The 25,933-nt window shown below is 31.2% G+C and overlaps 13 protein-coding genes across 13 annotated transcripts, besides 11 other annotated features; 3 read left to right on the top strand and 10 right to left on the bottom strand.

Moving 5' to 3' along the window:
* Positions 1 to 47: 47 nt before the first annotated feature.
* On the bottom strand, positions 48 to 672 carry TA12215 (uncharacterized protein; the record flags this gene model as incomplete). The annotated part of the gene is made up of 3 exons (XM_947360.1): positions 48 to 304; positions 385 to 429; positions 459 to 672. 3 exons carry the CDS (start codon positions 670 to 672, stop codon positions 48 to 50), a joined length of 516 nt encoding a protein of 171 aa, XP_952453.1.
* Positions 472 to 531: a sequence feature (1 probable transmembrane helix predicted for TA12215 by TMHMM2.0 at aa 48-67).
* Positions 487 to 672: a sequence feature (Signal anchor predicted for TA12215 by SignalP 2.0 HMM (Signal peptide probability 0.000, signal anchor probability 0.961) with cleavage site probability 0.000 between residues 62 and 63).
* A 184-nt stretch (positions 673 to 856) lies between these two features.
* TA12220 (uncharacterized protein) lies at positions 857 to 4,377 on the bottom strand (the record flags this gene model as incomplete). Its single annotated transcript, XM_947359.1, has 5 exons — positions 857 to 1,679; positions 1,745 to 2,019; positions 2,096 to 2,704; positions 2,789 to 3,108; positions 3,174 to 4,377. 5 exons carry the CDS (start codon positions 4,375 to 4,377, stop codon positions 857 to 859), a joined length of 3,231 nt encoding a protein of 1,076 aa, XP_952452.1.
* Positions 3,400 to 3,468: a sequence feature (4 probable transmembrane helices predicted for TA12220 by TMHMM2.0 at aa 210-228, 245-262, 272-291 and 304-326).
* Positions 3,505 to 3,564: a sequence feature (4 probable transmembrane helices predicted for TA12220 by TMHMM2.0 at aa 210-228, 245-262, 272-291 and 304-326).
* Positions 3,592 to 3,645: a sequence feature (4 probable transmembrane helices predicted for TA12220 by TMHMM2.0 at aa 210-228, 245-262, 272-291 and 304-326).
* Positions 3,694 to 3,750: a sequence feature (4 probable transmembrane helices predicted for TA12220 by TMHMM2.0 at aa 210-228, 245-262, 272-291 and 304-326).
* A 498-nt stretch (positions 4,378 to 4,875) lies between the features above and the next one.
* On the bottom strand, positions 4,876 to 6,195 carry TA12225 (uncharacterized protein; the record flags this gene model as incomplete). The annotated part of the gene is made up of 2 exons (XM_947358.1): positions 4,876 to 5,467; positions 5,510 to 6,195. 2 exons carry the CDS (start codon positions 6,193 to 6,195, stop codon positions 4,876 to 4,878), a joined length of 1,278 nt encoding a protein of 425 aa, XP_952451.1.
* Positions 4,912 to 4,980: a sequence feature (1 probable transmembrane helix predicted for TA12225 by TMHMM2.0 at aa 392-414).
* Positions 6,133 to 6,195: a sequence feature (Signal peptide predicted for TA12225 by SignalP 2.0 HMM (Signal peptide probability 0.945, signal anchor probability 0.000) with cleavage site probability 0.733 between residues 21 and 22).
* A 97-nt stretch (positions 6,196 to 6,292) lies between these two features.
* Positions 6,293 to 8,443, bottom strand: TA12230 (anthranilate synthase component II, putative; the record flags this gene model as incomplete). The annotated part of the gene is made up of 6 exons (XM_947357.1): positions 6,293 to 6,661; positions 6,766 to 7,311; positions 7,390 to 7,566; positions 7,614 to 7,762; positions 7,806 to 8,004; positions 8,066 to 8,443. The coding sequence occupies 6 exons, from the start codon at positions 8,441 to 8,443 to the stop codon at positions 6,293 to 6,295; spliced, it is 1,818 nt and encodes a 605-aa protein (XP_952450.1).
* Positions 8,339 to 8,407: a sequence feature (1 probable transmembrane helix predicted for TA12230 by TMHMM2.0 at aa 13-35).
* Positions 8,348 to 8,443: a sequence feature (Signal anchor predicted for TA12230 by SignalP 2.0 HMM (Signal peptide probability 0.054, signal anchor probability 0.606) with cleavage site probability 0.014 between residues 32 and 33).
* Positions 8,444 to 8,796: 353 nt separating this feature from the next.
* Positions 8,797 to 11,244, top strand: TA12235 (uncharacterized protein; the record flags this gene model as incomplete). Its single annotated transcript, XM_947356.1, has 11 exons — positions 8,797 to 9,252; positions 9,326 to 9,473; positions 9,560 to 9,655; positions 9,686 to 9,823; positions 9,874 to 9,998; positions 10,055 to 10,162; positions 10,191 to 10,316; positions 10,347 to 10,417; positions 10,505 to 10,633; positions 10,666 to 10,804; positions 10,858 to 11,244. 11 exons carry the CDS (start codon positions 8,797 to 8,799, stop codon positions 11,242 to 11,244), a joined length of 1,923 nt encoding a protein of 640 aa, XP_952449.1.
* Positions 11,245 to 11,410: 166 nt separating this feature from the next.
* On the bottom strand, positions 11,411 to 12,203 carry TA12240 (uncharacterized protein; the record flags this gene model as incomplete). The annotated part of the gene is made up of 2 exons (XM_947355.1): positions 11,411 to 11,790; positions 11,897 to 12,203. 2 exons carry the CDS (start codon positions 12,201 to 12,203, stop codon positions 11,411 to 11,413), a joined length of 687 nt encoding a protein of 228 aa, XP_952448.1.
* Positions 12,204 to 12,413: 210 nt separating this feature from the next.
* Positions 12,414 to 12,878, top strand: TA12245 (uncharacterized protein; the record flags this gene model as incomplete). Its single annotated transcript, XM_947354.1, has 3 exons — positions 12,414 to 12,533; positions 12,573 to 12,683; positions 12,756 to 12,878. The coding sequence occupies 3 exons, from the start codon at positions 12,414 to 12,416 to the stop codon at positions 12,876 to 12,878; spliced, it is 354 nt and encodes a 117-aa protein (XP_952447.1).
* Positions 12,438 to 12,506: a sequence feature (1 probable transmembrane helix predicted for TA12245 by TMHMM2.0 at aa 9-31).
* A 113-nt stretch (positions 12,879 to 12,991) lies between the features above and the next one.
* On the top strand, positions 12,992 to 13,648 carry TA12255 (uncharacterized protein; the record flags this gene model as incomplete). The annotated part of the gene is made up of 2 exons (XM_947353.1): positions 12,992 to 13,200; positions 13,240 to 13,648. The coding sequence occupies 2 exons, from the start codon at positions 12,992 to 12,994 to the stop codon at positions 13,646 to 13,648; spliced, it is 618 nt and encodes a 205-aa protein (XP_952446.1).
* A 623-nt stretch (positions 13,649 to 14,271) lies between these two features.
* TA12260 (uncharacterized protein) lies at positions 14,272 to 15,312 on the bottom strand (the record flags this gene model as incomplete). Its single annotated transcript, XM_947352.1, has 1 exon — positions 14,272 to 15,312. The coding sequence occupies one exon, from the start codon at positions 15,310 to 15,312 to the stop codon at positions 14,272 to 14,274; it is 1,041 nt and encodes a 346-aa protein (XP_952445.1).
* A 1,170-nt stretch (positions 15,313 to 16,482) lies between these two features.
* TA12265 (SfiI-subtelomeric fragment related protein family member, putative) lies at positions 16,483 to 18,453 on the bottom strand (the record flags this gene model as incomplete). The annotated part of the gene is made up of 2 exons (XM_947351.1): positions 16,483 to 18,261; positions 18,298 to 18,453. 2 exons carry the CDS (start codon positions 18,451 to 18,453, stop codon positions 16,483 to 16,485), a joined length of 1,935 nt encoding a protein of 644 aa, XP_952444.1.
* Positions 18,454 to 18,965: 512 nt separating this feature from the next.
* TA12270 (uncharacterized protein) lies at positions 18,966 to 20,006 on the bottom strand (the record flags this gene model as incomplete). Its single annotated transcript, XM_947350.1, has 1 exon — positions 18,966 to 20,006. One exon carries the CDS (start codon positions 20,004 to 20,006, stop codon positions 18,966 to 18,968), a length of 1,041 nt encoding a protein of 346 aa, XP_952443.1.
* Positions 20,007 to 21,070: 1,064 nt separating this feature from the next.
* On the bottom strand, positions 21,071 to 23,041 carry TA12275 (SfiI-subtelomeric fragment related protein family member, putative; the record flags this gene model as incomplete). Its single annotated transcript, XM_947349.1, has 2 exons — positions 21,071 to 22,849; positions 22,886 to 23,041. 2 exons carry the CDS (start codon positions 23,039 to 23,041, stop codon positions 21,071 to 21,073), a joined length of 1,935 nt encoding a protein of 644 aa, XP_952442.1.
* A 147-nt stretch (positions 23,042 to 23,188) lies between these two features.
* On the bottom strand, positions 23,189 to 25,855 carry TA12280 (uncharacterized protein; the record flags this gene model as incomplete). Its single annotated transcript, XM_947348.1, has 15 exons — positions 23,189 to 23,274; positions 23,307 to 23,385; positions 23,445 to 23,552; positions 23,585 to 23,769; positions 23,854 to 23,904; positions 23,936 to 23,986; positions 24,030 to 24,257; positions 24,347 to 24,470; positions 24,526 to 24,627; positions 24,659 to 24,730; positions 24,815 to 24,912; positions 24,972 to 25,068; positions 25,117 to 25,215; positions 25,259 to 25,548; positions 25,642 to 25,855. The coding sequence occupies 15 exons, from the start codon at positions 25,853 to 25,855 to the stop codon at positions 23,189 to 23,191; spliced, it is 1,884 nt and encodes a 627-aa protein (XP_952441.1).
* Between the last annotated feature and the right edge of the window lie 78 nt (positions 25,856 to 25,933).

Below are 25,933 nucleotides of genomic sequence, written 5' to 3'. Positions count from 1 at the left end.
TATACCCAATTAGCTAAAATTAATTTATAACGGATTTTTGCAAAAAATTAGTGTAAATTAACTGTAAGGGTTGCTGGTGTTTTGACATTACTGTGCTGCCTAAACACATTCGGGTATTGAATGCCTGGGTGGTTTTCGATTAGATAATTTTCCTTCATTTTAAATAAGAAGTCCTTAACTTCATTCATTGTGAACGGGTGGTCCAGTCCACGGTCAAAGTACCTGACCTCATAGGTCATTAACGATATCTTGGCTCCAGGCCGCTTTCCCTTATTATAGTATGCCGATAGGATGCGAAATTTAGCTAAAGATGAAATAAAATAATTGCATGACTAAACGATAAATTTTATCTAAAATAACTAAAAATTGGTATAGGAATCTTACGTGAGTTAAGCCAATATCTGTCCAGTCTTTCAAGTGGTGGAGGGTCTATGAAAAATGAATATTTTTTAACTTACCAAAAAGTCTAGAATACCACATTAAAAAGCCGAATGAAGCCAAGGCTGCCCATGTGCTTCCGAATATAAAGAAATTTCTGCTTGTGAATTGGACTTCAAAAAACTGTTTCCACAGAGGTGTTCGTGTGTAGTTTGGAACTTCTAAAACCCACCTGGGTTTTATAATTTCTCTAAATAACACATTTCTCCTCAGGGGCTCGAATAATTTACTCATTATATATTATAAAATAAGTCATTCAACCACACAACTTATACATTTACACCCTGACCTTTAAAAACCTAATTAACCATTAAAAACCTAATTTTTATTATAAAAATACTAATTAATCATAAAAAATCAAAATTCTATAATACATTTAATAATTTTATTAAAATTCTATATTTTCATGGAATCACGGTTATAAAAGTTTACTAACATCTCTTGGGGCTACTCTAAAAACATATACATTCCCCCTCCTTCTGTCTAGTCTGCTCTGCCTCTGGAAGGCCCGAGTGTGCATGATAATGACCTCCCTGATGTCGTCCATGATCTCACGCTTAACCTGGTAGAAGGAATGCTTGAAGAAGTCAACATTGGTGTCAATCATCGAGGTGTCGACGACATCTAAGTCGAGCCAGAGTTCCATACCTTCATCGTCAATCTTACTGCTGATCCTTGAAGTCCAGAAAATATTCTTGGTTTTTGCATATTTACCAAGTGAGTATCGAGCACCGAACTTACTCTTTTTATTTTCACGTTTTTCATCATATCCTAGCAACTCAAAATTATCAACCCTAGTTTCTTTGCTATAAGGCGAATTCCCATCTGACGGTGTAGAGAGCTCACCAATTTGATCCAGAATAACAACTCTGTGGTCCCTATCAAACTCGGTTTTTTTGGCACTTCTGCAGTAGCCTTCATATATTGTGAATGGTTCATCAATATACTCTTTCTTGAGTATATTGGATATTACTTTACTGCTTGTGCACATTTCAAATATGGATCTGCCCAGCGACTGTTCCCTGTTATAGAACTCTGACACGTACAGGCACTGGTCCATGTTATTGACGTACATGACAATGTGGTCGCAGTACCCTCGAATAACAAAGTAGTCATAGCTTCTGAACTTTTCCATCGGATAGTCTGGGTTAATTAAAATTATACTATCCATACGTAGACGGTCCTTCTTCGTCTCCTCTTTTATGACCAGGTACTCGTCACTCAATACCGGAACAATGTACCTACACACAATATTATATATCTGTATTCACAATATTTTAGATAAATAATTTATGTAGTGTCAAACCCTTTTTTAATCGCTGATAAAATCACGTTTAAGAACACTCTTGTTCCACAGGAGTGAACCAAAAAGTGAATATGCTTGATTCCCAGCTTAATGAGGTCCTCGATAACCTCGATAAATGCATCCACAATGTTCGGGTTCGTGCAGATTTTAACAGCCTTGGGGTACGAAAAGGCAGAAAACATTCCCCAGTGGTGTCCCTTCCAGTTGAAAACAAACGGTAGTATATATGGAGGCAACTTCGAAAATGAAACAATGTGAGCCATCTGAGAACACGCCTATAACGGATTAAATTACATGAATACAATAAAACAATATTTTAATATTTTAATGCATTAATATAATAATTCTTACCTCGTAGAGTGTTAGATTATATCCATGGATATATAGTACTACGTGTTCTGGTATCAATTCTGGGTTTGTTGAGGGTCTTATTCTTTTCCAACCACTCGCCACAATCTTGTGTCTGCACATCTGTTTCTTATTCTCCCACTCGTCTTCGTCTCTGATCAGCATTGAAATCCTACTCTTAATTTGTGATTTACACCCACGTCTTTGCTTTGAATTACCATCCTTATCATTATTTTTTATTCTCAATTTATTAAATAGGCTTGTGGTGCTTGGCTTAAAGAGTTTAAGCTCCACTGGGCTCTGGTAATCATCTGGCGGACCATAATCCTTACGTTTTCCCTTAAACATTACCAGCTTGATGTTTATCTCATCAGGGTTCTCTGCTGACGGGTCCGTTTTCTTAATTCTGTATCCATCAATTTTTAGTGAGTTTGTTATCTTGTCCACGTAAATGTTCATATATCCTTGGTTATTCGGTCTGTTGATGTGAAACTGTCTCTTCAACATACCAAAACACCATTGTGGTGTCGAACTCTTAATCCCATCAAAACTTTCTCTCAGTAAGTTAAACAAGTCACATGGTTCCTTCTTGCAATTCCCAACTTCTCGGTACTAAAATATTCGTCAATTGATATTAAAATTAAAAAATTTTGTGATACTATTATGATGTAGAATAAATAAGTATTTTAAACGTACATCAGGGTTGAAGAAATATGTTTTTGGCATTTGCTTGAAGAAATATCCCGATATTGAGCACTCTGTCGACGATACTCCATAGCGTATTTTCGGTCCCTCCAAGTGTGTATCAGTCACAAATGCAACTCTGTTGTTTACAAATATAGAACCCGATCCTATTTCTTGTGAAGTAAATGGTCCTACTGGGTACCCATGCCACCAATAACCTTGAAGACGTTCTCCGTAGATGTGGTCTTCTAGCCATTCTCCGTACCCGTGTGGCAGGTTATTTGAGTCGAACTTTCCATTATATCTCATCTGGTGTCCAAACAGAGGCTCATCTAAAACCAAATTCAGTATTCCAATTTTTATTATATAGGGAATGCATAACTATATTAATCAATACCTTTTTGATTTGTACGGCCTTTGATTCTCTTGTGTAATGACAGAAAGAAACGGTAGAATGACCTGTATATGCAAGTAAAGAACCCGCACGATCCACTCTCCCAAATCGTTGTATAATCGTTATATCTGCTCATTGTAATATTGATTTTATTTGCGTGTTGTGTTCTCTTGATCAGGTGGAAATGCTCCGTACACGACAGAAACCGGCCGTGTAGTGCCAATATAGGGACATAGTGTATGAACAACTTTGTGATTGCGATTACGAAGACTTGCTCTGATGCGAATGAGATTAGTATTGTCCATATGAACACATCGAGGTGTGCGATATTTCTGAAAACGATCAGCACGATCATGGTTATGACCATGAATATATACGAAAGAATCACTGGGAAGCGCAAGGGCAGGCTCACTTGCGCCTTGGCAAGCAGAAATGCTGCAATTACAAATGCCAGAGATGAAATATATGTCACCACTCCTCGTTTTATTTGTATACTAATTGTATAGTGTTCATCATGTCGTCTGAAAACCACGAATGGTGTCAGTGCCAGAACTGCGCAGAAAAAGAAGATTAACATCGCCTTCTTGTATGAAACTGGCTTCCTAATCCCATTGAATCTTCTAGAAAAACGTCTATAATCCATAAACTGTATTGTTTTATAGATCATCAAGTCTTTAAGTTTCAGTGGCGTTGACAAATCAACTTCAGACTCTCCTGCCAAATATTGGCTCTCGTCAATATCGCTTGATGTTGAAGTTGAAATGTTTGACACGAATTCATCTGATAAATTGTACACATCTTCTTTACTCAGCGATTCTTGTCGATTATATTCAGGTTTATTCCCGCACGTTTGGTAATTACCGCTAACATCCAATTCATTCGGTTGTTCTGTTCCAACGCTTAATGTTTTGGATCCCAGTGGGTTTGATAGGAAATTTTTGAATGCGTTGATAGCGTTAAAATCTGTCAGACGTATGGCCTTTGGTAAATTTTCCACTTTGGTGCAAGAATTACTAGAATCTTCACATTGTTCAACTTTTAATGATGTATCAAATGGTTCATCTGTGATATCCAGGCTTTGTATTGATTTATACGATTCAAAGGTTGATGATTGTGACTCGTTTTGAGGGCTATCTTTATTACTAATGGGCAGGGAATCCACAATTGGTAAATTAGAATTTGAACTTGAGGAATTATCAAAACTCATTTTATTTTACAAAAAATGATTCAAAATTTTATTATATAAATTAAGATCATATTTAAAAATATTAAAAATAAACAAACTGGTTTTCGTTTGGTTTACTTAGATCAATTTCATTTAAATATACTTCCAAATGCTTAAATTAATTAAAATTTTTTAGAATCCATATTTTACACATTTAAATTAAACTTTAAATTAAAACTATGCCATTTAAAATTAAAATTACAAAGTTTAAATCTACATTGAGCTATTAAAAATTTAATTTGGGCATCATGATTTCATTAAAACGATTTTAAATTTTAGATTATTTTTTACTCATCCATTTAATAATTTAAAAGTATTTTGACGATAAATTTGACGTTTTAAATATAAAATTATTTTATTTTATCTGCAGATTTATTTTAGAATCATCTGTTAACATTCTATATTGTTAGATATCTAAACACATTATCCATTTACATCTTGAAACAAATATCATATGTTTATTATATTATTTTAAAATGATTAGTTTCGTTTATTTTGAAATGTGTTGATATATTTAAAAATTAAAACTGTAAACAGCACAACAATCGGTGCTGTTATTACGAATTTTTTAACAATTTGGAGTATGAAATGGTCAAAATCCAACTTTCGAATATGCGATGATACCAATAAACTATCTTTATAGTCCAGTATTAATTTTCTTTCTTTCGGGGTGAACATGTTATACAATGTGACTCCCGTTGACTTTGGTGTTACTTCCAGTATATAGAAGCTATCCAGTGTATATATTGTTCTCAAATCTGACACTTTATACATTTTTTCTACAAACTTTTCCAAAATTTCGAATATTTGGTCTATTTTTCCATCAACGTCAGTTAGTTTTGTAACGATTTTTTCGATTAGTTTGTAGAAACTTTGGTCTACAGAGGTTGCAAATAATGGCAAATCTCCCATCCTGTCTCCATTACTATCAACTGGTAGAGGTGTAAATGGTGTTATTTCACTTTCATTTGGTTGGATAAGGCCAATCATATCCTTATTGTATAAATTAAAATACTTGAGCAGATTTACATATTTGATTAATCTTTGTTTGTCCAAAATAAGGTTTTTATACCTTTTAAACAGTTTAAAAAACGATTTAGACTTTGAGAAAAACCTCAATTTATATAGAATGGGACAAGAGTTTAGAAACTTCAACCTATACGCAGTTTTTCTCAACCGTACCAATAAATAATAATCAACAAATAAAAGAAATGATTTCGTATACACATCAACTGAGCCTGAATGATCTCCAATCAGTTTTAGATCGAATACTTCATCGTAAACTGATGTATATGATGTCTTAGCTTCCAAAACTATCTTCGGTGTGTCAAAGATTTTATTCAAATGGCCATATAAGGGTGAGTGTTTACCGTTTACATCTTCATGAATATACTTTCTCAGGTGATCATAAAACTCGTTAAACTTAATTTTATAGTACAGGGGAGCAAATTTGGGTTCTTTAATGTAATTTTTCTTGTATAAATGTGACTGATCAGCCTCTAAGGGCACTTCATTATATATTACAGTGTTAGGGTATAAATTTGTTAGTGAAATGAGCCAAAGATAATATGTCGTATATAAATTTGACCTGTATTGTCCAGTATATTCGACGTTATCATTGAGAAGTTTTTGCCTTAGGCACAGAAATGAGGAATCCTGGGCACTTAGTCTACACTCTGATAAGTAACAATTTAGAACAGATTCTTCCAACTCCGATTCGTTGTTTGAATAGTCAAAGCATTTCAATTGATTTATAGAAATTAAAATTATTAACAACTGGGACAAAAATCTAAATATCATTCAATAATATAAAATCTCAATAAATATTAGAGGTGAGTGACACTGAATAGTTCACACATTGAGTTAAAAATGTTTAAAAATATTATAAAAATAAATATTAAGTGGTTGTTGTGATATTATCAAAGTTTAGTTTCACTTTCCCATTTTCTTTTGGAGCTGATTCATACTTATCCTTGAGATTTTTCAATAACTTTTCTTCAGTTTCAACCATTTCTTTTTGTGTTAAAATTCCTCCCATTGCTGGTTTTGTTACATATCTAAAGTGGTTGTACATTTCAATCGCCTTCTTGAGCTCATATGCCCTTGAAGCTTCTTCTTCGCTTTCATAACTGCTAATGTTTTCTTTTATCCATTTCTTCTTCTCAACAAACCACTTTAACATGAACATTTCCATTCTTTTATTATGCTTATGAATGTTATAATCAAAATCTTCGTCTTGACCCTCAATAGTCCTGGTTATATCAGTCTGAAAGATAAATGTTGCAACATACATAATATAAATTAGTGTTTTTAAACCTAAATAATTTTAATTTAAATAGTGTTTGGTCAAAATTTTTGTCCAGAACATACCACTTTTTTGGCCGAATTTTCAGTTGTTGGTGTTCCTATGTTAATAGTAATTTCTCTCGACTTCTGATCATCTGTCAACTCCTTCTCATAATCGATTTTGTACTCTGGTATTTTGTTAATTTGTTCAATTTCGTCTGAAATTTTAACTTCGTTACCCTTTCCAAAGTAAAAGTAGTTCATTTCATTCAATAATGAAAGGTGATTGTCACTCAGTTTTATGTTAATTTTACTATTGTCGGGCACGTTATCTCCATTTGTTGTTTCCATTGGTGTTGTTGAAAAAAACTTGTTCTTACTTAGTTTCAGAATGGGTTTTGAGGGTCCTTTCCAGCTTTTGACTTGGTTGATGAAGTCTGGTACGTCTGGGTATACAAGTCTTCTTCCGAAACAAACGGCATCTATACCTGCCAGTGCTAACATATGAACCTGCTCCATTGTCATTATGCCACCAGCTGCAATTGTTGTGGCGTATTCAGGTAACACTTCCTTGATTTCCAATGCTCTTGTTGGGTATAGAATATTTTTTATTCTATCCCACTGGTTTATCTATACATGGATATATACTGTCCAGAATAACTTTGTATATTGTGTATATATACTTAAATAATATGATTGAATAGGAACCATGAAGTTAGTGAAGCCTATTTCTGCAGATCTAAGTGCATCAGCAGTGGTATGAACTTCAACTATTGCCTCAATTCCCATGGTAATGCACGAGGTTAATAGGTCTTTCAAGGCATTGCCCAGTATTGCTGCATTCAAAATGACTCCGTCAGCTCTCATTTCCACAGCTTGTGCTATCTACAAATTCACTCAGTTTAACATTTAATTATATATAAGAAACAAACTTGTATTGGATGTAAAATTATATCTTTCATGACTATTGCTGGTCTTTGTGTTCTGCCTAGCTTTCTCAAGTTTAAAAAAACTTTATTCAAGTCGTTGATGTGGCCACCGTAGTTTTTCTGGTCAACGTTCACAAATATTACGTCAAAACCTAAACATTGATTATTCATTCGAATAATTAAGTATTTTCATACCTACTGAGGCCATATTCAGGGCCACTTCACCCGCGTCCGTATAGGAAAGTACGTTATTATCACACCTTGGGTTATGTGTCGGTGTTCTTCTCTTCATGTCAGCTATTACGCATAGCTTGTGGTGTGTATTGTTACTGTTTCTACTAAGCATATCGGAAAGCTTCAAGTTCGAAGTACATTGCAAATAATTTAACCTCAACTACAAAACAATTAACATACCAATTACTGGAATTTATTATGTTTTATGTTTATATAATTACCTGAAGTTTATCATTTTGGTCTTTATGTTGTTCTATTAGTTGATCTACTTCTGAATACTTGTCCGTAATCATTTTATAAAACCTTTCCTCGGGATAGTAAGGGTTTCGGTTATCCCGAGAGTAAATCTTAAACTCGCTAATTTCATTTTTTCCGCCACCAGTTGCTGTTAAATAGTTATTTGTGTTATTAAAAGCTGTTTTATTATTTGTGTTGCGATTTATTATGTTAGGTGTAAAGTGATTTGTGACAAATGGAAATATATTAGATTTAAAAAAACAAACTGATGCGATGGGATATATTAAAATAATTAAAGCAATGAAAACATTTTTGTAGTAAACTAAAATAAAAGTTGAAATGAAATTGATAAATAATATCATATATTATTTGAAGAATCAGTAATGTGTAAGTATAGTACAATGGAATGCCTAAAATACAAGAATTTTAACCAAATGTTATCAATCCATATAATTTAGTATTAATATATAAAACACAAAAAGTTATTGTTACATAATAAATAAATTAATAATTGAGGAAAATTAGTAATTCCCCATCCGTTAATAAATTATCAGATTTTTTAAATATTAACTATTAGTTTTTAATTGGTTGTTACTAAGATATTATTATTTTAATTAGTTAAAATGAATTTTAGGGTATTTTAATGGAATCTTCTACTTTTAAAATCATTATTTTAAATGAATTGTAAATTATTTTAATAAAATTACCTAAATTAATGGATTCTGTCCAGAAAAATTCAGGGGATTTGGACCCTTATAACGGTTCATACGACTTACATAGAGAATTATTTGGCCATGAAAGGGGTGTTAGATGTGGTTGTAACATTGGGGAGAACCACCTATCATTGCTCAATTCAGCAGATTCTTCCGATAACCACGTCTTTAATCACGAGTATTTGGTTACAGGAGGAGCAGAAGGTGACGTGGTCGTTTGGAAATTAACAAATTTGGGATATTGTAACATAGTTTCGAGGTTCATGGCCCACGTAAACACGGTTATGTGTATAGTACCTTCACAACTTCTTAACGATTTCTTGGATATGTCATCACTGGAGTCTAACCCTAACGAAGAATTAACACTTTATGAGCACCAACTGTGTGTGTACACGTGCGGTAGGGATAAACTAATACATAGGGTTAATCTAGCAGGGAAGAAGCTGTTAACTCTAGAGGTTAGAATTACGTATTAAACATACTGAATGATATATAAATTATAAAAGCTTAGCTTTAACAAATCTGATGCAGGGGCATGATGATGTGGTGTGTAGTTTACACGAGATGCCAGATTCAAGTAAACTTGTAAGCGGAAGTTGGGACGGAACAGCAATTGTCTGGGACGTATTGTCAGGAACTCAACAATATCGCATTCAGTCGACCCAATATAAATATTCAGGTACCAACAATACAGTAATTTACATACAATGCTACTCATGTATACAACAATTCGTGACTAAATAGAAAATAATGCACTGTTTTTAGTTTATGTGAATAGTCTGGTTACTGGGGAAGTAGTATCTGCCATGCAGAATGGAGACCTGTGCTTTTGGAACGGACGAAACTTGGTTAAATCAAAGAGTATTATCAATCAATTATATTAATGTTTAGAGTTGCACGATGATGCAATTAGAGCGGTCAGTATCAAAGACAACTACCTAACGTGTTCTAACGATTGCACCATTAAGTGCTTTAACGATTCGCTGTGTTTGCTCTTTAGCATGGAGCTCCACGAAGGATTTGTCTACGGTAATAGGCTATTCATTAAAATTCTGTACACGTTCTATAAATTTGAGTAGATGTAAGACACTCCAAAGAGTTCGATGTGGCGTTCAGCGCCTCGGAGGATAAAACAGTGAGAGTTTGGAGCACTAAAAATGGCCAACTGTTGCAAACAATAGCACTGGAGTCGTCAGTATGGCAGGTACAACCCTAAAATTATAAGCATAGTGATGATAATATCTTGAATAATAATATTAGGTGGTTGAGACGACATATAATGGAATAGCAACAATTGAACTTAGTGGGAAAGTAACTCTGTGGAAATTAAAACCAGGAAAAACACCTATACAACCTAACAACAAACTGGTATTATCTAAAACCACAAAATGTTTAGGAGTGTGTAGTAAAGCCTAAGGTTACCAGAACTAGTGGAGTAAAGATACTTGATATGACACTGTTCAAGAAGTTCAACAGCGAGAAGGCTAAGGAATTAATACTCAAGTACTCTGAAGAAAACAAGGTAAATAAACATAAATATAATGTGTTTTAGACGTTGCTGGACACTGAACTGCTGTACGTTAAACAGTTCTTTCAAAACGACACATCAAACCTGAGAGATTCGTTAGTTTTACACTATTACTTAATATAAACACAACTAATATGTGGTTTATAACTAATTTTAAATTAAAAATAATGTTAAATGTGTAGATATGATATTTCGTGGGTTGTGAAGATGTTGGACTGGCCCGTGGCTGAGAGGTTGCCTGTCTTTGACCTGATCAAGGCCTCAAGCATTTATTTATTTACAGAGCAGTTGTTTAAAACAAGAAACCAAGGGTATGGTTTACCATAGAACAATATTTTAATAGGTCTAAAGTTATCTTCTCAGCAAATGAAGCCCTTAAAAACTCCGATAATCCGCAATTGTTCTCAGTGTGCCTACAAATGTTCGCCAATCTCTTACACCCTTCAATCTCAAGATCAGTCATGTTCAGGCATTTCGAATCGGTAATACTCTATTATTTGATTATCAATGGTGAATGTGTTAATAAATATTGTAGATAATGGAATCTGTGTCTGTAATTTGTGGAATTAGTAATAAGTTAATCCAACAGCCATTGTCAGTATTGTGCCAGAACTTTGCAATTGCATGCGTTCACAACAATGAGACAAATGTTATAAATCACATTGTTTTATTAATTAGCAAGTCACTCGCAATATGTAATGAGGATTTAAAGACCGATTCTCCATTTTCTGCGCCAGTTTCATTGAGGCATTTTATGACGCTTGAACTCCTCATTCACAATTTCCCACAAACTACTGAATATTGCCACGGCCACCAGCTGAAGACGGTTTTGGAGTCATTATCCAAGCTTTTAATTGACAAAAAACTCGTTGATTCAAACTCCTTAGGCACAATTAATTACCTACTGAATAATCTGAGCTGAATTTCAATGACATGCACTTTATGTATACCCGTGTATATATACATCACAAATAAGTTATGGTTGACGTGTATATGAATAAATATACAGAGAATATTAAATGGGCAGTTGAAAGTCTAGAGTATCAGACTGGTGTTTTGACCTAAAAAATAATTATTAGATTAAAGAATTACGAGTAATCCAGAGAATTAATGGAAAGGGTAAATATTATAGAATTATCAGGGTCGTCTGTCAGAGGAAATTTGATGGTAATTTCGAAGGTACCAACGGTACTAAAGGACAAGTATTCGAAAGAATCAAAGAGATCAATGACTGAGCCGGTATCCTTACACCTTATTTCTTTTATCTGGGATGGAATTACATCAATGGTATATTTATTGGAGAATTCATCGAGAATTTGGTATATTGATATTGGTGAACATAGTCTTGTGGTATCAGAAGCAAAAGTTCTAACATCAAAATTAACATCAAACTTTCTAAAACGACTGCTGAATAATATATATTCAGGCTTAACATCCTTTGATGAAAATTCGGCCGTTATTACATCTCCTACACATAGGATGTTATTAATTCATGAAAATATATTCCGGTCATATAAAATAATTAATAAAAATAATGTAAAATTAGGGAAAATAAAGGTAAAACATGGACTAACGTTTAGTTGAGTGTGTAGTATGATCTGGATCCTTAGTGCAGTAAAGATCAATGTTATACCAGTTCGCGTAAGCTGCGATGCCATTTGGAAAAAGATGATAATTAGCAAAACCTCTGGAAGTAGTTACGATTTCCCCTGATTTGCCCAAACCTTCGGAATCCTTGAGTAAAACTACGCTTATCTTCTTACTATCCACTCGAGGATACCAGGTCCTACGGGAGATAGTTCCTCGTGTACATAATATCTTATTTCTTTTAATTAATAGTAAATAATTAAAATTATTGGCAATGTTTATATTATTTATCATCAAAATATAATTGACAGTAAAAAATAACTATCATTAAAAACTATTAATAAGTAAGAAATTATTTAAGAAATCAACAAATAAAGTTATAATTAAAACTAGTCAAAAATCAAAATAATCCAAAATTATACCAATAAACACTACAACATCATTATCGAATCTCAGCACACACAATTTTAATTAATATCTTAAAAATCAATGATAAAAAATTAAATGGTTTCAATAAGAATAAAAAGAACAGTTTGTATACTAATTCCGCTTTTTCACATTCTTTTCCTCAATTTCACACTACACATCTACTCTTTATCAACTTCACAAAACCAAAAATCCACGGTAAGAAGTAAATAATTGAAGATTTAATATTTTAATTAGGAAAAGGTAAATTTATCTTCATCTAACGCTTACTATTATAACCAACCTTATGGCCAGGGCTATAACTACTACAATTCTGCCAATTATTCTAACATTCTACCTGACAATTTGGTATATACAATTTTTCATCTATATATATTATATTATCTTTATATACTTAATGTTATATTTTATCTGAATTAGACAATTGAGGTTCTTCCCAACGACGACGACGACGATGGTACTTTTATACTTAATAAAATTCTTCAGACGGTTATCTTAAGTTCGGTTTACTTCGAGATGCTTATGGATACTCCGATTCTATAAACGTATTCTTAACTATCATTATTTATACTAATTTCATTTTTCAGACCTATTGATTGGGCTCAATTTCCTATATGTTATATAAATTATCGATTATACACCTGTAATATATTTCAATGGCTCTAAATTCGATTGTGTATAATTGCAACTACACCTCTAACGTTAACACTAAAAAGAAGAAGTGGTACTCTGGACTTTTGAAGGCTGTCTGTAACCATGGTTCAATTAGCCTTTCTCTATACGAGTTAAATGAATACTCTAACAACTTTGGAAGACTCGTTGATACTCTCGATATTTTCAAGTCTGATTTGGACTCCCTTTCAGGGTATTTTACTCACATTTTTCACTACTAATTAATTTTCAGTCGTGAGTTCATTACGCCTCGAAACATCATTGATGTCATTGACGTTTTTCAAAAGGAAGAATTTATGTTTACCAATTTTATTCCTGCTAAACCAATTATTAGAACCGGGCTTCAAAAGTTTTCAGCTCCCAGGCCATTTACAAACACTACAAAATCTGATACTAATAATCACACCGACAACTGCAATAGTAAAATTGACAATAGCTTCACACATATTAATTATAACAAGTCAATACCAAACAAGCAAGTGAATGTTCCATGTGATATTGAGACTGATGTCAATCAGACTATGCTAGTTAAGAAAAATATTGAACTATCTAAGTTCGACTATAAATCACCTAATACCTCTAAAAGCTTGGTAGTAGAGGACATTTTAAAGAACGTAGACTTTAATCTAAAACAAATATAATCATACCATATATTATATATGTTGTTATCACTTTGAGTCACAATCATCGGGATCATAAGAATGGCCATTTTCTTTATCAGCAGTTAATTTACAAATATTATTCTTTACCATTTTAATGATTTAATATTATTTTAAATTAAATGTAATGTTCTGATAATTTATTGTTGGTAGATCTAATAATAACAATGATATATTATTATATATATTCAGTTATTTAATTTGTATATAAACTCAAAATTATCTAGTTATATGAACTATATTAAAATGGATATAATGGAATGACATTAAATGTATATGAAGGTTAATCCTATTATTTTACATTTTAAAGTGTGTCAGTATTGTTGTCTGAAAATTTGTTTACAGCATTGATAAGTTACCACAGTTAGCTATTGTACATTTACCCTTAATTCCATGAGTTTTAGAGAACTCTGCTGGTTTAATTTAACCAATTTTATTTTGTTTTAAATATATAACATATTATACATCTGGTGAAATAAGAAAAGATTTAAACTCTAATCAACCATCTTTTGAAATGTTAGTTTAGTCTATGGGTTATGTAATATTAAAACACCTTAAAATTTTAAATAATAGAATAAATAGAGATCGCGTGTGAAAAATATAACTTATCTTCTTCTGTTATACAGACTTATTACTTCTTCCCATATTCTAGTAATCCTGTCATTACCCCTTATACATGATTGTCGATATTCCATATTGTTATGATTCTGTACTATCTCAATCGTTCTCCTTGTTGGTGTTTCTCCATTTTCGAGTTCAGAATAATTAAATTCATAATCATTCTTGAGGGTGCAAATTTTGATAATTTTAGTAAAAATGTCCACCTCAAATTCAACTAGTTTTTCATCATCATTTTTTAATACCATAATTTTTTCAAAAATTTTAATAACATTTGTATTACTGTTTGGAATGAATGGATACCTGAATTTAGAGTATTCTAGATGTTCAATGTCATAGTCCAACAAGGATGTTTCATAATCTTCAGCCATTCTGCGAAAATCATCAATTTGTTCCCGGGGTAAATTATAGAATAACGGACGAATACATTCGTTTGAGGTTTTGTCTGTCATCATCGTAGGAATACCCGAAAGTATATATTCAGTCGGTTCAGCTAAACCAAGTTTACTTGGTGGTGAACCTCCAACGCGATTCCTAGGAGCCCCTTCATTGTTAGCTGATCTCAAATATTCTTCAGCAATGTTTCTGTCAGGAAATGAGTAGAATTTAAAGAAAGAGGGATAGTTGATGCTTTTTTGAAGCCATGAATTCCATTCTTTTGTCAATGAAACACATTTGTACAAATAGTAAAGTAAAAACCCGTCATCATTAACTTCAAGCCTAATTGGATAGTCACCACCCTCATGACGATGAACTTCTTCATAAGACCACTTAATCATTTCGAGTTTTGATCCAGGGAAAAGGTCAGCATTGAATCGACCATTTTTAACGAAACTAGTATGAAGATCCAGGGGCACATCAACATAGTTTCCATCTTGGTCACGCGTTATGAGCTCCAGATCACGATTTACATGATTAATAATAGACTCTTCTTCATCGTAATCAGACGAAATATCGCTGCTGTCGATAACTCCGTCGTCGGTTGATGTTCTATTTAATACAAAACCATTTTCGTATTCGATAACCATTTTGACTTCAATTATAATTCAAGTTAACCTTAGGGGAAAATAAGAGTATAATTAGTTATAATTATAGTATGATTCTAGGGGTTTTGGGCTGGTCTGTATAAAATCACTATTGCGATTGAGTTGGTTATTTGGTGTTTTTAGTTATTGTATTACAATAGAGATCGTTTTTTAAAAAATATACTTAAGTTATTTCTAATATTATATTTTTTGAAAAAAATATCCAGAGTTGAAAGTAGATGCTGTACAATTTATAAGAATGTTTTAATAAATCCTTTTGAGATCAACTTTAAAATAAGCTGAAATTATAAAGCGGTTTTAAAATTTTGAGGTAAAATTTGATAAAGCTACAAAGATAGAATTATCAAATGAAAATGTTTGAGATAAAAAATAAGAAAAGTTTTGTTTGTTAGAAAATAGAGCGGTTTTAAAATTTTGATGTAAAATTTGATAAAGCTACAAAGATAGAATTATCAAATGAAAATGTTTGAGATAAAAAATAAAAAAAAAGTTTTGTTTGTTAGAAAATAGAGCGGTTTTAAAATAAGAGTTTGTGGTCTAAATTTTATTTTGTGATAAAATATTAGACCGCGTTAGCTGATATAGAATCTGCAGACAAGTGCTGGGACTTATACTTCAATTTGGAAAAAATAATTAAATCAAGAGAAAATTAAATTTAATTATTAAAATATTATTAAATCTGATTAATTTATTAGGATAGTTCTTTTTTGGATCTAATATATGGCGTGTATTTTATTGATATATAAACAGATCCTATAGGTTGGCATCCTTCCACTAAATATTTTAATTTATTGATTATAATAATCTTAGATTAAAATGTTTGGTTTAAATTTGATTTGATTTTTAGTGTTTTAGGGACGTTTCTTATAATTCAGCTACCCCATCCTAATCATCAATATATAATATTTATCATATATTTATTACTAAAATTAATTGATTATGAACAATAAAAATCTATCTCACCTTTTGATTAGTTTTTAAATCAAATGTGTAAACTGGATTTTTTTATTGAGTCATTCATATCCAACACGCTCCAGATTCATTAAATATATTCAGTAATTACCAAGTAGATATTTTTATATTAATAATTTATAAAACAAATTATTTAATCCCTTATATAAAATGATTATATATATTTAGATTTGAACAACATTAACACACAGGAATATATGGCCCAACGAGAGATGAATTCCAAATACCTTTTGTACATACCATCCTAATTCTAAATGTTTTACAGAATGCCGTAATTGTTTCGTGATAAGCAGAGTAACCGAATGAATGTGGATACGGTTGGGACTGTTCATGCTTCCAAAGGGTTTCACCTTTAAACTTAAGCTCAACACATTCGACTTTTTTCTTCAAATCATAAGTAAACCTTCCGAAATGGGTACAATTTGAATCATAGTCTTTATCATTCAATTCTAATTTGTTACCATTCTTATCCAGTTTATATAGTTTAAAATATTTGGGAATATAGTATATCATGGGTTCCCATATCATTGATACAAGTCCTCTCAATAAAACAATAAAGTATGAATCATATCTTAAGCTTATTGAAAATAATTGATTATCATAAACAATTGAAATTGGATAAGGGTCACCATCCTTGTGCTTCCACACAAACTCACGATCATCATGCCATATCTCTGTACACTTAACACCTTCCTTTAATTTATATAGTCGTTTGTCCTTTTCAGGCCTTGAGACTTTGTACTCTTTGTCAGTTATCATTACCCTATTACCAAACTCATCAGTCTTGAACATTTTGATATATAGTACCTTAATCTTTACCTTCTCAATTTTCCCATCATTGAAGCAAACATTCATATCATTGTTGTAGTCGGTGAAGTATATTTTGATAGGAAGTCCATTATTCTTATTATTGTTGTAATTCCAATACTCCTTGCCATCATAAACCACTCTGTGTAATTCAGTCTTAAACTTTATTACATAAAATAAGTCGTCATAGCAGACTTCCATATCATCAGACTTGATCTCAATATCGTCATTGCCGTAGAACTTAAACTTAGTTATATCTGGCTTCATAGAACTTAAATAATCTGGATTAGATCTTTGCTTATACTCGAGATCACGATTTTCAGGTAATTCATAAAATGACCTACGAACAGTTATTTGATATGAAGGATACTTTTCCTCAAATGGAATTCCACAATTTTCAGAACTTTCGTCTACGCCTCCAAATGCAAACCCTTTTCTTATTTTAAAATCCCTATATGACCATCCACAATAAGATACGAACTTATCAGTAGACATAATCATATTGGAATCAAGAAAGACAAGTTTAGCATTAACGTCAATTTTGGGATAATAAAAATTAGAACAATATGAACACATATACTTTCGTCTATCGTGTTTTAATTTCTTTTTTTTAATCAATTTTTGATCCTTATAATCTTCGAGTTTACGTTTAAGAGTGGACCGTGAAGTGTTGTAAAAACTATCGTTTTTAGTAAGGGCACAATGTTTTATTTCAGGTACTTCTTTCTTTACATTTTGATATGTTAGTATAGATTCATCCATTAGGTGAATTGAGAAAGTGTCATCTAATAAATTAAATGATAATGAATATGGATATCCATTTAATGGCCTATCACAGTGGTTATAAATCAAATTTCCTTCATAAAAAACCACTTCACAAAAATGAAGAAATATGAATTTTAAGTTAAAGTTTTGAAGGTCAAAATAATAGTAATCAAATGCAAGTAAATTTCCATTATTTATACAAATTTTTAATTTCCTCAAATTGAGGTTTGTCTTTATATTAATCCAGGAACCATTATCTGATTTTCGCAAAAGTATTAGATTTCCTACATATGGGAAAATTACTATATACTTCTCATCACCATCGTAAAACAGTGTTAGAAATGTGAAGTCGTTCTTGGATGAGGATTCCCATACAAAACTGTTTCCCTGTACTATTTTTTTAATATAATTGCCAGGACATACAGAATATTCTTTATAATCATTCCTCTTAAGATACGTATATTTATTATTCTTTTCTTCATTATTGAGGTCCAGTACAATTAAGTCAGAATCATCGGGATCATAAGAATGGCCATTTTCTTTATCAGCAGTTAATTTACAAATATTATTCTTTACCATTTTAATGATTTAATATTATTTTAAATTAAATGTAATGTTCTGATAATTTATTGTTGGTAGATCTAATAATAACAATGATATATTATTATATATATTCAGTTATTTAATTTGTATATAAACTCAAAATTATCTAGTTATATGAACTATATTAAAATGGATATACTGGAATGACATTAAATGTATATGAAGGTTAATCCTATTATTTTACATTTTAAAGTGTGTCAGTATTGTTGTCTGAAAATTTGTTTACAGCATTGATAAGTTACCACAGTTAGCTATTGTACATTTACCCTTGATTCCATGAGTTTTAGAGAACTCTGCTGGTTTAATTTAACCAATTTTATTTTGTTTTAAATATATAACATATTATACATCTGGTGAAATAAGAAAAGATTTAAACTCTAATCAACCATCTTTTGAAATGTTAGTTTAGTCTATGGGTTATGTAATATTAAAACACCTTAAAATTTTAAATAATAGAATAAATAGAGATCGCGTGTGAAAAATATAACTTATCTTCTTCTGTTATACAGACTTATTACTTCTTCCCATATTCTAGTAATCCTGTCATTACCCCTTATACATGATTGTCGATATTCCATATTGTTATGATTCTGTACTATCTCAATCGTTCTCCTTGTTGGTGTTTCTCCATTTTCGAGTTCAGAATAATTAAATTCATAATCATTCTTGAGGGTGCAAATTTTGATAATTTTAGTAAAAATGTCCACCTCAAATTCAACTAGTTTTTCATCATCATTTTTTAATACCATAATTTTTTCAAAAATTTTAATAACATTTGTATTACTGTTTGGAATGAATGGATACCTGAATTTAGAGTATTCTAGATGTTCAATGTCATAGTCCAACAAGGATGTTTCATAATCTTCAGCCATTCTGCGAAAATCATCAATTTGTTCCCGGGGTAAATTATAGAATAACGGACGAATACATTCGTTTGAGGTTTTGTCTGTCATCATCGTAGGAATACCCGAAAGTATATATTCAGTCGGTTCAGCTAAACCAAGTTTACTTGGTGGTGAACCTCCAACGCGATTCCTAGGAGCCCCTTCATTGTTAGCTGATCTCAAATATTCTTCAGCAATGTTTCTGTCAGGAAATGAGTAGAATTTAAAGAAAGAGGGATAGTTGATGCTTTTTTGAAGCCATGAATTCCATTCTTTTGTCAATGAAACACATTTGTACAAATAGTAAAGTAAAAACCCGTCATCATTAACTTCAAGCCTAATTGGATAGTCACCACCCTCATGACGATGAACTTCTTCATAAGACCACTTAATCATTTCGAGTTTTGATCCAGGGAAAAGGTCAGCATTGAATCGACCATTTTTAACGAAACTAGTATGAAGATCCAGGGGCACATCAACATAGTTTCCATCTTGGTCACGCGTTATGAGCTCCAGATGACGATTTACATGATTAATAATAGACTCTTCTTCATCGTAATCAGACGAAATATCGCTGCTGTCGATAACTCCGTCGTCGGTTGATGTTCTATTTAATACAAAACCATTTTCGTATTCGATAACCATTTTGACTTCAATTATAATTCAAGTTAACCTTAGGGGAAAATAAGAGTATAATTAGTTATAATTATAGTATGATTCTAGGGGTTTTGAGCTGGTCTGTATAAAATCACTATTGCGATTGAGTTGGTTATTTGGTGTTTTTAGTTATTGTATTACAATAGAGATCGTTTTTTAAAAAATATACTTAAGTTATTTCTAATATTATATTTTTTGAAAAAAATATCCAGAGTTGAAAGTAGATGCTGTACAATTTATAAGAATGTTTTAATAAATCCTTTTGAGATCAACTTTAAAATAAGCTGAAATTATAAAGCGGTTTTAAAATTTTGAGTTAAAATTTGATAAAGCTACAAAGATAGAATTATCAAATGAAAATGTTTGAGATAAAAAAAAGTTTTGTTTGTTAGAAAATAGAGCGGTTTTAAAATAAGAGTTTGTAGTCTAAATTTTATTTTGTGATAAAATATTAGACCGCGTTAGCTGATATAGAATCTGCAGAAAAGTGATGGTACTTATAGTTTAATTTGGAAAAAATAATTAAATCAAGAGAAAATTAAATATAATTATTAAAATATTATTAAATCTGATAAGTATATTAGGATAGTTCATATTTTGGATCTAATATATGGCGTGTATTTTATTGATATATAAATAGATCCTATAGGTTGCAAACCTTTCACTAAATATTTTAATTTATTGTTTAAAATCATTTTAAATTAATTAGTTAGGTTTAAATTTGATTAAATTTGATTTGATTTTTAGTGTTTTAGGGACGTTTCTTATAATTCAGCTACCCCATCCTAATCATTATTATATAATATTTATCATATATTTATTACTAAAATTAATTGATTATGAACAATAAAAATCTATCTCACCTTTTGATTAATTTTTAAATCAAATGTGTAAACTGGATTTTTTTATTGAGTCATTCATATCCAACACGCTCCAGATTCATTAAATATATTCAGTAATTACCAAGTAGATATTTTTATATTAATAATTTATAAAACAAATTATTTAATCCCTTATATAAAATGATTATATATATTTAGATTTGAACAACATTAACACACAGGAATATATGGCCCAACGAGATAAGAATTCCAAATACCTTTTGTACATACCATCCTAATGTTAAAACCTTCACAGAATGCCGTAATTGTTTCGTGATAAGCAGAGTAACCGAATGAATGTGGATATGGTTGGGACTGTTCATGTTTCCAAAGGGTTTCACCTTTAAACTTAAGCTCAACACATTCGACTTTTTTCTTCAAATCATAAGTAAATCTTCCGAAATGGGTACAATTTGAATCATAGTCTTTATCATTCAATTCTAATTTGTTACCATTCTTATCCAGTTTATATAGTTTAAAATATTTCGGAATATAGTATATCTTGGGATTCCATATCATGCTACAAAGTCCTCTCAATAAAACAATAAAGTATGAATCATATCTTAAGCTTATTGAAAATAAATGATTATCATAAACAATTGAAATTGGATAAGGGTCACCTTCCTTGTGCTTCCACACAAACTCACGATCATCATGCCATATCTCTGTACACTTAACACCTTCCTTTAATTTATATAGTCGTTTGTCCTTTTCAGGCCTTGAGACTTTGTACTCTTTGTCAGTTATCATTACCCTATTACCAAACTCATCAGTCTTGAACATTTTGATATATAGTACCTTAATCTTTACCTTCTCAATTTTCCCATCATTGAAGCACACATTCATATCATTGTTGTAGTCGGTGAAGTATATTTTGATAGGAAATCCATTATTCTTATTATTGTTGTAATTCCAATACTCCTTGCCATCATAAACCACTCTGTGTAATTCAGTCTTAAACTTTATTACATAAAATAAGTCGTCATAGCAGACTTCCATATCATCAGACTTGATCTCAATATCGTCATTGCCGTAGAACTTAAACTTAGTTATATCTGGCTTCATAGAACCTAAATAATCTGGATTAGATCTTGGCTTATACTCGAGATCACGATTTTCAGGCAATTCATAAAATGATCTAGTAACAGTTATTTGATATGAAGGATACTCTTCATCAAATGGAATTCCACAATCTTCTGAACTTTCGTCTACACCTCCAAATGCAAACCCTTTTCTGATTAAATAATCCCTATATGATCCTGAACAATATGCGACGAACTTATCAGTAGACATAATCATATTGGAATCAAGAAAGACAATTTCAGCATTAACGTCAATTTTGGGATCATAAAAATTAGCACTATATGAACACATATATTTTCGTCTATCGTGTTTTAATTTCTTTTTTTTAATCAATTTTTGATCCTTAGAATATTCGAGTTTACGTTTAACAGTGGACTGTGAAGTGTTGTAACAATTTTCGTTTTTAGTAAGGGCACAATGTTTTATTTCGGGTAATTCTTTCATTACATTTTGATATGTTAGTATAGATTCATCCATTAGGTGAATTGAGAAAGTGTCATCTAATAAATTAAAGGACAATGAATATGGATATCCATTTAATGGCCTATCACAGTGGTTATAAATCAAATTTCCTTCATAAAAAACCACTTCACAAAAATGAAGAAATATGAATTTTAAGTTAAAGTTTTGAAGATCAAAATAATAGTAACCAAATGAAAGTAAATTTCCATTATTTATACAAATTTTTAATTTCCTCAAATTGAGGTTGGTCTTTAAATTAATCCAGGAACCATTATCTGATTTTCGCAAAAGTATTAGATTTCCTACATATGGGAAAATTACTATATACTTCTCATCACCGTCGTAAAACAGTGTTAGAAATGTGAAGTCGTTCTTGGATGAGGATTCCCATACAAAACTGTTTCCCTGTACTATTTTTTTAATATAATTGCCAGTACATACAGAATATTCTTTATAGTCATTCCTCTTAAGATACGTATATTTATCATTCTTTTCTTCATTATTAAGGTCCAGTACAATCAAGTCACAATCATCGGGGTCATAAGAATCGCCATTTTTTTTATCAGCAGTTAATTTACAAATATTATTCTTTACCATTTAAATGATTTAATATTATGTTAAATGAAATCATAGATTTGATAATTTATTGTTGGTAGATCTAATAATAACGATGATATATTATTATATATATTCAATTATTTAATTTGTATATAAACGCAAAATTATCTAGTGATATGAACTATATTAAAATGAATATACTGGAATGACATTGATCTTGTTTGTGATTGAGTCGTATGAAATTACATTTTTAAATGTGTCACTATTGCTCTCTGAAAATTTGTTTATAGTATTGATAAGTTACCACAGTTAGCTATTGTACATTTACCCTTAATTCCATGAGTTTTAACAAATGCGGGTGAACTTGAATCGCCCAAACATATCTATACCCAAATGTATACAAAGTAAAGATCTATGGTTGTTAAGGTATTGTGAAAATTACCAGATCTGGCAAAGAGTGTAATAGTAAACTAGAATCATGATTTAATACAGTTGATAGCCCAGGTTTATTAGGTAATAGATGACTTTGTCCAACTATTGTCTCGACCAACTAAATAATACAAATGGATGTAAATGAATTACCATATCTGAGAGATCTTGACAGCTGTTTGAATAGTTGGAAGTTGTAATGATTGAGTCCAGAATAAGGTGACTCATGATATCATGTCTGAAAAAGATCATCTTTCTGCCCCAATGTCTTATTCTACAAGGGTTAGTGGCCATTATAACTCGACCTTTAGACTCTGGTCTAGAACTTTCCAACCTCTCTACAAACGTAAATATTTAACAGATCTAAAGGTTTTTGTCTTATATAACACAATATATCCTTTTGTTTTGTATATAAATGAAACCTTTGAAACGGTTAGTGGCGAAACTCAGCAGAGGGTTCCTTGGAACTCGTTCTGTAGAAATTGGTTAAATCCAATAACTTACGTCGGCATAAAGTAGCATCCTTAGGTCCAGGAACAAAAACCAGGTAACAGCCTGTGCAATATAAGCTATATCATTTGAATTATAATAAATTAACTGGGTAAAGATGTACTCGCCAGGATCATGATAAACTTGGGTTTAGTGAGTACTTTGAAAAGTGCTTCGAACCCTGCAGAGTATGATTCAAATGAGTTTGTAGTGGATTTGAGTTCAAATGTGTCTGTCCAGTTGCGATAATAATCGAAGTTATATTCGGATGAGTTAAAATTGCCCATAAATATGAACCCAACTGGTAGCTGATGTTTAGAATAATTATCCATCAAAGCTATATTAAAATTAGGCTAATGCATAAAATTAATTTAGAAAATAATTTAGAAAAATAATTTAGAAAATTAGTAAAATAATCAAAAATACAATTGAAAAGGAGTTCAATTTGATTAATATTATCAGTCTTGTCAAGGTGTAGGTCGGTAATCACAAACCAATTAAAGTACATATTCTTTATGGATAGCATATTCGGCAATTCACGAAAAGTAACCTACAAATTATAGTATTTACGTAGTGTTTCAACTGTAAATAGGATTAAAAAATACCAGATCCATTGGATTGTGATGTCCACCAAACAAGTTTAGGTGAGAAACGTCATCTTTAGGTGTGAGTGGAGGATGTGTCAAGCCCCTTACTTCAAATACGTTCTGATTAAAATTTATAATATACTGCCAATACCTCCAATGATATCATTACTCCATATACTATCACCACTTGCCCATAACAGTATATTCCCGTACTTATCTTGCACTGAAATTACATTGTTTTGCAGCAATAAGACCATAATAATATATAAAATGGAGAGAATAACTATATAAAAGTTGTATATCGTACTTCAGGTGCGATTTTTATTTTTAACTCAACTAGTGAACCTTGAATACAAAGATCACCATATTTAGATTTCGACAAGTTTCCAATCAACAATTGAACGCCTAAACGTAAATGTAATTATCCCGACTTATATTGCATAATGTATTCACTAAGAATTAACCTTCAGAACTGAAAGATACTGAATCGACCGTAACTGCCATAAGATAAGAGTGTGATTCAATTCCAATCCATTCATTAAAATTATATCCACGACACCTCTGGAACGTTATTATGATTTCAATAAAACATTATATATAGATACAAACTTCCAGTAGCAGCTGATAACGTATTGAGCATATTTGATCTATGGGATCTCCATGGGTTTCCTTTTCATAATCTTCTCTACTGAATGAAGAAAGAAATTTCTGTGGACAAAATTATATTGTGTGATTAGTGCATATAAAATACCTGCTTCTTTGTCGAGTAATACACTTTTGGAACATCCTTAAACGAATTATATACGTATACTCCGTTACTATTAAACTTGTTCCCGAAATTATTTTCGAGAAGGTAGGGGAATTTGTTATTAACCGATTCAATAAACTTATTTTGTGCGATATACAATTCAGAAGTCGTAATTTCGTTGATTATTGAGTCAATTTGTTCAGTTTCTATCGAAGACAACTTTGTGTTATAAAGGCTCAAAATCAAGTGATTCCATACTCTGGAATCCACATACACATCTTCATCAAATTGGACTAAAAAACACTCAACATTGAATTTAGAAATTACTTAATGGTTTACTAATTATAATTAAATCATAAATTAATTTATAATATATAATTTTATACTTGAATAAAAGGTTGGTGATTCTGAAATGATTTTATCAGATAGATGCTGCAAAATGTCTTCAGAAACTCGCAAATTAATTCCATACTTAATTAAATTTGAAACGATTAAATGTGCGTTTGTCTTCCTCGAAACGTAGTCGAGATGAGGTTGAGGATCGACAACGTCATCGTATATTATTGGAGAGTCTTCATATTGAGTGAATAGCACTTCCATAACAATTATTTACAATAATTAAAAAACGGTTATGGAACTAAAAATACTTATTAAATCCAACAAATTACACCCAATAAT

The sequence above is a fragment of the Theileria annulata genome, chromosome 2 (assembly GCF_000003225.4).
Source record: "Theileria annulata chromosome 2, complete sequence, *** SEQUENCING IN PROGRESS ***".
Lineage (NCBI taxonomy): Eukaryota > Apicomplexa > Aconoidasida > Piroplasmida > Theileriidae > Theileria > Theileria annulata.
The sequence above is the reverse complement of the archived record's forward strand: the minus strand, read 5'-3'. Positions and strand labels throughout refer to the sequence as shown.